We start from the raw sequence: 13,508 nt of genomic DNA, 5'->3' as shown, positions 1-13,508 counted from the left end.
GGTCCTGTAGAGAAATCTGGCAGTAGCTGGAGGGAAATAGGATATTAAAGGTTCGTGGCGTTTTGTTTTCATTTTGAAGATGAGATCCATGACAATATATTTGTATGTTGGTGCAATGATCTAATATAATAGAATGAGGAAATAGTAAGAGAAAAAAGAGTCACTCCAGTGATACCTACTAGATTAGGCACGAGGGAATGAGGTCCAGTACTCTAGTGGGGCAGGAACAGTTTATCCATTTTAACAGGAGAGAAGGGGATGCATTTGGTTACAGACACAGGTATGTTGGTAGATTTGGTGGTGGGATTCTGCAGAAGTTCTTCTGATGCTTTATTTCATAAGACATAAGAAGCAAGGTCATTAGTTGAGAGTGGGGGAGGTCTTGGTTTGCAGAAGGAGGAAAGGATGAAAGTCATCTAGGAGAGTGTGAGAGTGAATTAACTAGAGAAACATTGTAGGTTTGGTAGGTCTTATGAAGGTCCATTTGAGATTTTTGGTCGGGAACTTACAGTGAAACCAGTCAGGAAAGTTATGTACTCTCCAGCCAGGTTCAGGTGTTCAGCATTAACCTGGAGAAGTGCAGATAATTGTATTTAAGCAGAGATGGAATTTTTTTAGGCTTGTTTGTACCACAGAGGGGTCAAGGATAGTATAAGAGATAAAGTAGTCAAAAGTAAAAGTTGTTTTAGTGATAGACGAGGAGTTTAACCCAAGTAAAAGGAAAGAGATAATGAACATTGAAAAGGTAGTATGGTAACTGGTGGAAATCCTGGTGCCCTCAAATATTTATTGGGTTCAGGACGTCCTAGGGAGTGGAGGCTGAGTGGTGGAAGATGAGATGATTCAAAGAGGAGTGAAGAAACTTAGAAACCAGGGTATTGGGAGTATCGTCTGTATAAAGACTGCAGTCATCAGGATATAAGAATAATATTGGTTCATAGACTCTTCTTCTCCAACTACTAAAATCTTAATGATGGGAAAATAACTTGTAGCTCTATTAATGACAGTAATATAAGTGTTGTAATCTAGTGTTCTTTTGTCCAGTACTATAGCCACTAGCCACATGTGGCTATTAAATTTAAATCCTTAGGATTAAATAAAATTTAAGGTTCAGTTCCTTAGTCTTTCTAGCCATGTTACAAATGCTCAGTAGTCACATGTGGCTAGTGGCTATTGTATGGACAGCACAGACGTAGAACATTTCCATCATCACACAAAATTTGATTGGACAGCACTGATCTAGTGCTTGAACTTAATTAGAAGCTGGAAGATTTTGGGGAGGATAGTGTGACAATAAGCTGGAAGGAATTGTGAAGAGAAAGGAGGAAGAACGGCACCTAACTGAACTCCAGACTGATGTTACAACGTTTGTAAGAAAAGAAAGAGAATGCTTCAAGAAAAGGTCAAAGATGGGACTTTTGCAGAGAACGGACCCTGAGTCCTAGAGGGTACAGTTGGAAAGGATTGAGAGGGGTAGGGTATCGGGTCACGTTAGAAGATAATAAAGATCATATGAATGAAGAATTGAGAGTGTTTGGGGTTTTCTTTAAAACCGACAAAGGGAATGTACCAGAAAAAATCCAAGTGGGGGAAATATTAGCAACGTTCGCTTTAACATCAAGGAAAAGGATGCCCATTTTCACCGTTTCTATTCAACATAGAGATCTTAGCCAGCACAGTCAGAAAAAAATGATTAGAAATAATAGGATTTATCCTCAAAAAATTAGAATTACATAGAGTTACGATTTATCCATCAATTCCACTTCTGGATGTATACCCAAAAGAACTGAAAGTGGGGATTCAAACATATTTTTACGCCAGTGTTCAAAGCAGTATGATTAACAATAACCAAAAGGTATGAACAATCCAGATGTCCACCAACAGGTAAATGGATGTACAAAATGTGGTATAAACATAGCATGAAATATTATTCAGCCTTAAAAAGGAATGAAATTCTGACACATGCTGCACCATGGATAAATCTTGATGATATTATGCTAAATGAAATGAGCTAGACACAATAGGACAAATACTGAATGATTCCATATATATGAGGTCCCAAGAGTAGTCACATTGGTTGAGACAGAAAGTAGAAGGTGGTTACCAGGGCCTGGGAGGAACAAGCAATGAGGAGTTTCTGTTTAATGGGTGTGGAGTTCCAGTTTGGGAAGATGAAAAGAGTTCTGTCCTTGGGTGGTTGCAGTGATTGGCCGATGATGCTACTAAACTATATACTTCAAAATGTTTAAAGTGGTAAATATTATGTATATTTTACCACAGCCTTTTAAAATAGTCTTCTGAAAACAAGTCTCTGCTATGCCACTGGAGATTGAATCCTTTCAATCTAGTTATTGATTTGTTATGAAAATTCCAAAATATAAGTTATTTTTATACATGTTAGACTGTGTGGTTCTTTAGTTTTGTGTTTCAGATGTGTCAAGATCAGTTATGAGTCCCAAGTAATTTGTTTCTCCTGATACTGTACCAGAGTTTTAGAATGATTGACTTTGGAAAAAAAGAATAAGTTTCTTTTTATCCCTGCTATGTCATGTCAGTATATTTTGCACATTTAAATGCTTTGTTATGTGGGAGAGAAAAGGATGTTTGGATTTACAGGTCACTCAAGCAGAGAGTTGCACCTAATCTTGAAAATGCCGATCAAGTGTGTTGAAGCTGGGCCACAAAAAGCTGTGAAACCAGTGTTTCAGACCCTGGAAAATCTATCTAAAACATTCAGGCAAAGAACTCCTTGAACTCTTGTGTTTTAAAGAGAGAGGGATATTGGTCAGACATTTTCTTGATAAAGATTATCCAATGGTAATCTGCCTCTTGGAGCCTGTGGAAAATAGATTCCAACATCAATTCCAACTGTACTACTTGTAATACTAGAAAGAGCAGGTGTTAGAGTTTTCTGTCTCCAGGACCAGACTGAAAAACAGGACCCTGAAAAACAGGACCTAGTCTTTGTGAGTGGATGACTGATGAGTGTTGATATGTACTGCTTCTCCTTTGAATCTCAGTCACCTCATCTTTAAATCAATCCTCTGACTTTTCTGTTAACCTCATAGGAGAATTAGAATTTTATTGGTGGAAGTGTTTTGCCTACTATAAAATAACGTAAATATTTTATGATACAAAGTGAAATCTGATTACATCATAATGAAATAGTAACTTCACATATTTAAAGAGAAAAAATTTTTTCAGAGTCTTTGGAATACTTAAAAATACATATTTTCTGAATCTTTTAGTTAATACTTTTTGGGTGACTGACCCTGCTTTTCTTTTATTCCCCTTGATAGCTCCATTTTTTCTCAAAGGGCACCCACTACAAATCTACTCCTCAAGCCTCCTAAAACAGCTGCTGTTGATTGATCAACTGTATGCAATATAGCACTGATCAAAGGGATCAAAGAAAAAAATGTCAAAAATCCAAACATGTAAATCATAGTTGTTTTTCTTTTTTTAATTTATTTATTTAATTTATTTATTTTTGGCTGCATTGGGTCTTCATTGCTGTGCATGGGCTTTCTCTAGTTGCGGAGAGCGAGGGCTACGCTTCATTGCGGTGTGCAGGCTACTCTTCATTGTGGTGCGTGGGCTTCTTATTGTGGTGGCTTCTCTTGTTGCAGAGCACGGGCTCTAGAGCACAGGCTCAGTAGTTGTGGCACATGGGCTTAGTAGTTGTGGCACACAGGCTCAGTAGTTGTGGCTCACGGGCTTAGTTGCTCCGCGGCATGTAGGATCTTCCCGGACCAGGGCTCGAACCCATGTCCCCTGCATTGGCAGGTGGATTCTTAACCACCGTGCCACCAGGGAAACCCTAAATCATAGTTTTATAGTTACTGGTAGGACTAGCCGTGATTAGATTTATCAAGGAAAATTATTACTTAAATTATGAAATGCAGTATTTATTTCTTAATGATTATGTAAGATTTATCTTTGAAGAGGCAGGGGACAATGCATGAAAATATTTGGGCATTTGAGCTGAATATGAATACATAATTATTATTATTTTATTTTTTATTTTTTTGCGGTACGCGGGCCTCTCACTGTTGTGGCCTCTCCCGTTGCGGAGCACAGGCTCCGGACGCACAGGCTCAGCGGCCATGGCTCACGGGCCTAGCTGCTCCGCAGCATGTGGGATCTTCCCGGACCGGGACACGAACCCATGTCCCCTGCATCGGCAGGCGGACTCTCAACCACTGCGCCACCAGGGAAGCCCCATAATTATTTTAAATTAGGAAAATGATTAATAAAAATTATTTAGCCATTTAAAATAGTAAAGATAAGAAATAATGTATAATTTACTACTTAGTAAGTTAATTATTTTATGTACATACAAAGTATATTGTATTTTAAAAATAATGAATTTGGGTTTATTATATTAATAGACATGTTTGATTTTGTTTTATTTATATACTACCAAAATATAATTAAAGAAGATATAACTTTGAAATTAAAATTCAAATTTATAGTAACTATAACTTCAAGTCTTTGCTATAATAAAATTGGATTCGGAAATAACTTAGGCTTTTCTGTTTGTTTTTTAGTTATTAAGTCGAAAAGACAAAACTACCTTTGAAAAATTAGAATATGTAATGAGTAAAGAAGATAACTACAAAAGACTCAGAGACTATATAAGTAGCTTAAAGATGACACCTTGCATTCCCTATTTAGGTGAGTTACATCATGTGTGTTCATTATGCCTGGTTGTTGCTCTGCCTTAATCAGTAGTTTATATAAAATTCAGTATATTTTAAAAGTTCGTGTGTCCTTTAAAGAAATTAAAGGATTGTTAAGTTGAAAAAATAGACTAGAGGAATGTGTTAACTTATTACCTGGAGTGTATTTTCATGTCTTCTTAGAGATGGACCATATGGTAAAGCAATATGTTTTACCTATTTTAGTAATGCTTTTAAAGAATGAACCAATAGTTTGCCGTGAAGTTTAATGCTGTCAAAATATTTAACATTAACTAAAGAAATTGATCAAAAGATTTAATGAATTTATTTTCAACATTGTGAGTTCTCGCTTTATGTAGTTGGCAGATATTTTACAGTGAATTATGAAAAGCAGTCTCAATGAATATTGGTGTTACTGTTTTCCTGGAAGAAATTAGCTGTTTAGCTGTGGAACTTTAGCTCAGTGCTGAGACAGACAAATCTGTATTTGACATATTATTTGCCTAAGAATGTATCTCTTTACTGTATAGTTTACAGTGTTGATGAATTCCAAGAAGTATTGAACCTAAACATTATAAGCTTATGTTCAACAAAATATGAATAGTAGTGCCTTATTAGGTATTTGAATAAAAAAGACTGAAACTATACCATTTTAAATGTATATGTAAATTTAAATACAGAAAATACTTTATATTATATACACCTAGAATATGCATTAAAATAAATTGGTCTGATCCCATGTAGAGAGTAATCAAATGAAAACATTTGCTTTGTCCCAGTATCCCCTTTGCTCCCCTATTTCCACTTTGTCTTTTATGTAACTACTCATACTGGATTTCACCATAACTATTTTTGAAAATAATGGAAAAAGCTGTTACTAGTTTAGGAGACTCTACAGTGTAAACTTTGAAGTCTTTACAATACCAGTGACCGGAACACAAAGTAGGGACAAAGACAGTTGATGACACTGTCATTCAGCTGCTCTACGGCATCAGCCTTAGTTTGTCAGAGAAGACTTGAACTTATTAGACCATTGTGGGACATTCTAGAATTCCAGTGATAATGGGGAATGTTGTACACCCTGAATTGAAGGCAGAATACTCCTATGCATTGTATAGATAGTGGCCACTACATACCATTTGTCTGTTTCTTTGATAAATAGTTCAGGGCCATAATAAGCATGACTCAGTCAGAGAGTCTGTAAGCTGGATATTAGGAAAGACATTCTGCATGTGCTTCACTTTTTACCACTTGTCACCTTGGCTGTGCCCATTCTTGAAAGATGTAATTTGGGGAGCGGAAGAATAGAGGATTTTAAAAAGTCATCAATATCTTCATACTCCATAAAAACATAAACTTTTTATAGCATAAAGAACATTAGACTGAGAATTGGGAACCATAAATTCCAAAATGGCTCTACCATACTAACTTTTCAAGTCATTGAATTGTCTTCTTTAAGCCTTGTTTTCTTTACCTAGAAATAGCACACATAGGACCAGAATCATGTTCTTCTTAAGGCTGGCTGGGACCACAGTGGTCTCTTGTATCTAATTCACTTATATTACAATTGAGAAAACCGAAGTCCAGAAAGGTAAAAGAGCTGGCTCATAATCCTAAAACCTAGTTAATGACAAATCTGAAGTTCTGATCTAGCATCTTTCCAATTATACCTGCTAAACTCTCATTCTAAAATTTACTGATTCTATGATTGCATTTTTTTCTCATTGAAATGTTTTTCTCAAATTTCATAATTTGTATTTTTTAGAAAAAGATTATTTCCTATTGAAAATGAGAAAATAACAATATAAATCCTTGTGCTCTGATGTCTAGTTCAGAGGTCTTTGTTTTATATTTATTCACAGTAGAGACTTCAGTACAAGATTTGACGTTGTCTGTGCATGTGCACATAAGCGTACTCTCATGCACGTACAGGGGCGGGGTGGGAAATCGTTGAAATAGTGGAATCTGGAAAGGTTTTCCATTAAAGAATATACCTGTTTTCTCCCAGCACTGGTACCTAAAACAGAGTAATTGTTCCTGTGGGTTAAAGCAAATGAGGCAAATACTGAGGTGCAGAAGTTGGTTTGGAGAAAATAATAGAACCATGATCTTTCCTGTGTCTTCAGTTTGGTCTCCATTGACTCCTCAATTCAGTTCTTTTTCAGTTTATATATTTTCATGACCCAGAATCTCCCTTCTCACTATTACCTGTAATTTTGTGAGAGGTTGATGCTAGTTATTTCTGCTTATTGAAATTCTCCACTTGTAGCACCAGTCTCTCTTGATTTGCCTTCTGCATTTCTGGCTTTTGTTTTATCGATTTCTCTTTCTCTGCCTTTCTCTTAAATCTGTTCTTATAAAGGTCTCAGTCCACTTCTTTTCTTCCTCTATATGCTCACTTGGAGTAGTCTCATGCAGTTTTTTTCTGTATATTGCCTGATGACTCCCAAATCTTAGACTAGACCTGTACATCTAATTGTCTTTGTAATTCCTGCAGCCTGGTAACATTTTAGGTACTCAAATACTCAAATACTGATTGAACGAGATATGTATTGGTAACTCTTAATTTAGCATGTTCAGAAGTAAATTCATCGTTTTTCCCCTTCTTCCATACCTGATCCCCATCTTATTTCCTGGCTTAGTCTACTAGTGATCACAGTGTTGCATTATCTGCACTGCTCCACCACCCTAGAAACCTGGGGGTTTTGTTTGTGTTTTTTTTTTTTTTTACTGGATTTCTCCTCCTCCACTTCTTATATTCTCTGTTGACGCAAGATGCATGTTTCTGAGGGTTATTCAAGAACTAGAAGCCAAAAGGGGGGGGTGGGAAATGGCAAAAACTTAAAATAGAGAACATACACTTTAGCATCTACATAATTTTATACATTGGATTCTTCATATAATTATTCATCCCTATACCAATTTGTGAAGAAGCATCTGAGAATGTAAGATGATTGTGGAACATTTGGCACAAACATTTGGTAGACTTGGGAAGGGAAAGTGAAACATTGAAATGTTTGTCAGACAAGTTATTGTGACTCAGTTTAGTTCATTTCCAGCATGAAAATCGTCTTTTTAATGTAGTGACAGTTTCATTTTATCGCAAACTTTGAGATTAACTGTATTCATTCCATCTATCAAAACATACATGCTTTTCCTAAGAAAATGTGAAGCATTTTCAACTTCATACAACTTTTTGACTGCTTGATTTATTTATGTCATAGACAGCTGGTTCATTTTCTCATTCCTAATCTTCAATACCGAAGTGTATTGAAGAATGAAGATTTTACAATAGTTTATATCCTGTTAATATTTACATTGTTCATATTTTGTTCTAATTTAAAATGAATTAGGATTGTGATTTTTAAATTTAACTTTTCTTTATTTCAGAATTTTTTACCAGTCATATTAAACTAGGCCCAGTGCAGATAGATGCCAAAAATGTCAACATTTACAAGATGCTGTACATTTGATAGGAGAGAACCTGTCCCGAAGACATTTGAAAGATAATGCTCATTATTCATATTGGTAGCTTCTATTTAACTATCTGTCTTCAAATATACAGAATTTGCATAATGCTACCCTTCATCCACTATGTCTGCAAAGGTTCTTTTGGAACAAATGTATCAATCAAAAGAATCTGTCTACAGTGCACAGAGAAAAGGTGAAGGCTAATTATCTATTTCTTAACATGAGAGACATGATCCAAACTGTTGGTGTTTTTGCCCCTAAAAATTATGATCAGAACCAACCATTTTTTGTGAAGCTTAAAAAAGAATATGGAGGTTTGTATGCTGACAAAACTCTTATTTTGATACTGCCAGATTTATTTATAATTCAATGTGGATTAAATTATAAGAAGTAGAAAATGTTTTCTTGGCTTTCAACTCATCATCCCTTGAAAAATTGTCTCTTCTGTTGGTTTGCATTCAAGGTAAAAATTAGTCAGCCTGGACAATATAGTGAAAAATTCTTAGACTAAGGATACAGTTTTTCTGGAGAGAAATAGTTTGGCAAATCTCAAGGAAAAAATTGTTTTATATGAGAATTATTGCTTTAAATCTGAAAATCATTAACAGCACTCATTTGTTCTTGTCATTGGAGAACAATCTTAAGGAGCTTATTGCAGAATTTGGCATGGGAAGTTTTGCTTTGCTGGAGAGAGAGAAAAAGAACATTGTGCAAAAATAATTTAGTTGTATGAAACATGATAAATATTCTTTCATGTGCATTTTCTAACCTCATTTCTACTTTATTTATGTAATTTTGGGAAGATGCAGTAGCTCAACCAGCTTAGGTGGTTTTCTGAGAAGGAAAGCATATGTTTTTAGAACTATGGAAATAAGTTGTTGCAGTTCTATACATTGCTTTCTATTAAGTAGAAGCGGAATGTTACAGAGAAGTTTTTTTAAACTCTCCTGCCCTTCTGTAGGACATGAGTACACTATTTTGATGTGTCTACGTATGACTCCATCTCTTGTAGAGAAAGTCCCCTGCCCCAACTTAAAGATTTTCAAAATAGGCCTTTTTTTTTTTTTTTTTTTTAAGAAGAGAAAAGCTGTCCTTATATCCATCTGTAATATGGGATATAGTGCCCCTCTCATCCCCTGTCCTCTGACAAGCACCATTTTGTTTTCATTAATCTCTTTCCCTCGGCAGTGTACAAGCCCTGAATTTGTCTTGGTCCAGGGCTCTATGTTTAGCATATAGAATAAAAGCAGGCACTTACTTACTTATTGGTTGACTTAATTAATTATATGATCCCTTTCTGTCTCTTCCCATTGTTCCAGCAACTTCTTTTGTTTTAAATACAATACATTTATTTGCATGCACTTTTGTATACCACTCCCTGCCCACCCCCAGTTTTCTTTTTGGTGCATCAGCTGGCCATCCAGTGTTTGCTTAGCTCTATTCTTGGTGATAGATGTAGAACAGGGATCAAAATGGACTTTGTTCCTTCCTTTGTGGAACTTAACATCTCTTTAATGCCAAAGGCTCAAGTTGATGTCATTACCTTGTGAATAATCTCTCCTATATCCTATGTCATGAAAGAGGTACATAGCATTACCAGGCCTTGATAGCGGTGTCCTCATCACAGCTAATGAGATGTTTAAAGCATGCCTAAATTTACAAGGACTTTCAGATTTTATCTGATCCTCTTTTATGTTTCACTAGTTTTTAACTTATGTTGATCTCTGAGTAGAATATAGTTCTTTAGTTTTACGTTAGTTTGAGAAATTTTTGCTAATCTATGTATAAATATTTTCAAAAATAGTAGCTTTTTATTCGCATTTCTATTCAGATAATTTCAACAAAGTCCAAAGCTTTCTGCAGCTCTCTGGGAATTAATGAGATTGTTTCCCTGCCCCATTGGTAGAATTTTACTTGGTTAAAATGTATAGAAGTCTCTGACACTGATCTCAAAAATGCCTAATGGTCAAAAAATGTCATTGGCTTTTCATATTTTAAGAGTTTTATTCCATTTTCCTTTCTTTTGTTTAATTTGTATATAATACACACCACGGATTACTTTACCTTATTCTTCTCGTTAAGATTACATATTGAATTCTAAAACAGCAATAAAGCATGTTCAGTCATTTTCTTTTGAATCTTGAGAATGAGCTCTGACCAAATGGCAGCTAGCCCTAGCTTTTTCTTTAGCCAGAATTACATTCCCATTTTCCATTACCTCATTTATATCCCCTTTTACCCTCATTCTTTTTTATATATTTAAAATTCTTCTAACATTCGTTAATAGTATATTTTCTGAAGTTTACTTTAGACCACTCAAAGACTTGTGATATAAAAGGGCTGGGGGGGCTTCCCTGGTGGCGCAGTTGTTGAGAGTCTGCCTGCCGATGCAGGGGACACGGGTTCGTGCCCCGGTCCGGGAAGATCCCACATGCCGCGGAGCGGCTGGGCCCGTGTGCCATGGCCGCTGAGCCTGCGTGTCCGGAGCCTGTGCTCCGCAACGGGAGAGACCACAACAGTGAGAGGCCCGCGTACAGCAAAAAAAAAAAAAAAAAAAAAAAAGGGCTGGGGATGGGGTTACATTGATTTCTTTCCCATTTTCATAGTTTTTCTCTTAGTGGCCTTGTATCTTTAAAAAAATATCATGTGTAGAAGCTATACAGATCTGCATTTTAATCATAAACAGAATCAGGTTCCCCCAGTTGCAGCAGCTTTGCCAGTAGTGTTTCCAACAGCTGATATTTCAGTAATGTATTTTGTAAATTTTTTAGCAAACCTTAACAGGAGACTAATAATAAAAATCTTAATAAGTAACATTTATTTGCAACTTAATCCTCTATGCCCAACACTGTATACTTTACATAAATTATCTAATTCTTAACAACAATGTATAAGATACATGATATTATTCATATATTATAAGTGAAGAAACTGGGGCAAGGGAAGTTAAATTCACTTGCTATAAAGATATGCATTATAACCATTTCATTTATAGTTCAAAGAAAGCATTGTGGAATTATATTAATATTTTGGAAATCTGTCCTTAGTTTTAATTTTGAGTTCATTCTTCAGTCTTTCCTGTAATTATCTATAGAATTACGATGTAATAACTATTGACCCCACTGATAAAATTGAAAACTGAGCTTATTTTTAGATGGCTTTTTGAGGAGGGGTCATGGCATCATCATGGTAAGTGGAATCATTCTTTTCTTATTTTCTCAGACACTAAATAAAAGACTAAAAAATTGTTAGGATGTAATCATTTTTAACTTACCATTGATTAATTTAAATATATAAAAATCATATCACATTAGTAAAGGTTTACAAGTAATTTGAAACATTTTCATGATTGTGGAAGTTTTTACAGGCTTATTATATTATTACCAGTAGGAGTCCTAAGAAATATAATGCTAGAAGAATTAGGACTCCTGTATCATGACTCATAGAGTCAAGTGAATATTAGACTGAAAATTTGATCTTTATACTCAACCAGACTTGGAGCCTGAGGATGAGCTTGTTCGTTCATATCTACCAAACTTCAGGATGGTTTCTAATATTGGCCTTATCCAATATATCTCATGTTTTAAAAGTCTACTTCAGAGATGCCAAGTTTCCTTGACATTGATGGATGGTATCCCATTGAGTGGAGAATATAGAGTCTAAGTCATTTTTAGGATAAGCTTCATTTCATTTATTAAAAATAACTAAGCATAAATAATTCTTCTGTAAACCAGCTGCAAGGTTATAGCTCAATCCTACTGAATGTCAGGCAACCATACCTTATTCCTTGGTAACCTGTAAAGTAGCTAGCTATCGGACCTTGCCTGCCATACATGTGACTTATCTAATCTCTGACAAGATTCTCATTAGGCTGAAATCCCTTACTATAGCTATTCTTACCTTAATTTTTCTTACGGCCCATTCTCTTAACTACCTGCTGTAGCAGCTGACATAGCTCTGTTAGGTTTGCAAATGAAGATCATGGATCAGTGTAATTTTGCACCTGAAAATTTGGATATATTGTTTCTTTTAGTACATTTATTACTCACTCTATGCAAGGCACCGTGATAGGTAATGCAGAAAGTACATAGATGAGCAGTAGTAATCTGGTACTTAAAGGCTACTGAGTACTTACTAGTGTCAGGCATTATTCTAAATGTTTTACCACATGTATTACCTCCTTTGATTTTCACAGTAACTACGTGAGCTAGGTACTGTTGTTATCTCCATTTTATAGATAACAAAACTGAGGCAGGAATACATAAATTGCCCCAGGGAACACATGTACCTGGTAGATTTGGGCCACAAACCCAAGCAGTTCTGCCTTTAGGACCTATGCTTAGCTATGACATAATACTGCTTCTTTTTTTTTTTTCCTTTGCGGTACGCGGGCCTCTCACTGCTGTGGCCTCTCCCGTTGCGGAGCATAGGCTCCGGACACGCAAGCTCAGAGGCCATGGCTCACGGGCCCAGCCGCTCCGCGGCATGTGGGATCTTCGCGGACCTGGGCACGAACTCGTGTCCCCTGCATCGGCAGGCGGACTCTCACCCACTGCGCCACCAGGGAAGCCCAATACTGCTTCTTATTCCTTGATCTCAAGGAACTCACTTGCCTAAGTCATTCTTAAGCTTTCCAGGAACTTCAGAGCAGAGCTATATCACCTCTATAAAGGAGAGCACAATGCACCCTGTGGCCAAGGCAGTTAGCATTCAGCACAGTTTTCTGGTTTGTTGACTTTCACATGATTCTAGCTTTAATAATATTCCTCTTCTGTGAAAATTCTCTAAGACTTGTCTTTAATAGGGTTTTGGATGTTTAAGTGAAATGCTGTAGTTCTGCAAATAAATGGAATGCCCTAGTCAAATTTTATTCAGTTAAGATTTGATGAAACAATTAGATGCCTAATTTCTCCCAGAAATCTTACAGCAGATTTTTCTGGTTCTGGGGGTGGTGGAGAGGGACTTTAAAGCCATCCCGAAAGGACCACAGGTAAAACAAAGAATAACATCAGGGTTTCAGGGTTTGATGTTCTCTTACCTTCTTTCACCAGAAGTTTTACTTTGAGATGTGGCAGAGCAAAAACATTGATCGTGTTGATGGACTTGAGTTGTTCAGATAATTATCTTCAGTTTTGATTGGTTGAGCAAAAGTCTCAAGAGATTTCTCTAAAATTTTTAGTTCACAAATGAATTAAGGGAAGGTCAGCTCTAAGCAGAACATAATTTCTAGAAGAAAATTGTTCTGGAAGATTGGTAATAAAGTTGTTAGTTGTAAAGATGAGTTAAAGATACACACACACACACACTGGAATTGGCAGTTTGGACTAGCCAAACCCCTGTGTATTCCATTCTGAA

At 36.1% G+C, this 13,508-nt stretch overlaps 1 protein-coding gene across 5 annotated transcripts in view; it reads left to right on the top strand.

Annotated features, from left to right (window-relative positions):
• Nucleotides 1–13,508, top strand: part of RALGPS2 (Ral GEF with PH domain and SH3 binding motif 2) — a 179,634-nt gene that overhangs the window by 98,327 nt on the left and 67,799 nt on the right. For all 5 annotated transcript variants that reach the window (XM_027086204.1, XM_027086203.1, XM_027086205.1 and 2 more), the window contains one exon: nucleotides 4,551–4,677. In XM_027086204.1, the coding sequence (XP_026942005.1) occupies nucleotides 4,551–4,677 (127 nt within the window). The remainder of the gene's footprint in view (nucleotides 1–4,550; nucleotides 4,678–13,508) is intronic.

This window comes from Aethalodelphis obliquidens, unplaced genomic scaffold (assembly GCF_003676395.1).
Source record: "Aethalodelphis obliquidens isolate GAN/ISIS:26980383/991018 unplaced genomic scaffold, ASM367639v1 scaffold55, whole genome shotgun sequence".
NCBI classification, from domain to species: domain Eukaryota; kingdom Metazoa; phylum Chordata; class Mammalia; order Artiodactyla; family Delphinidae; genus Aethalodelphis; species Aethalodelphis obliquidens.
This window is presented reverse-complemented; position numbering and strand designations above follow the sequence as displayed.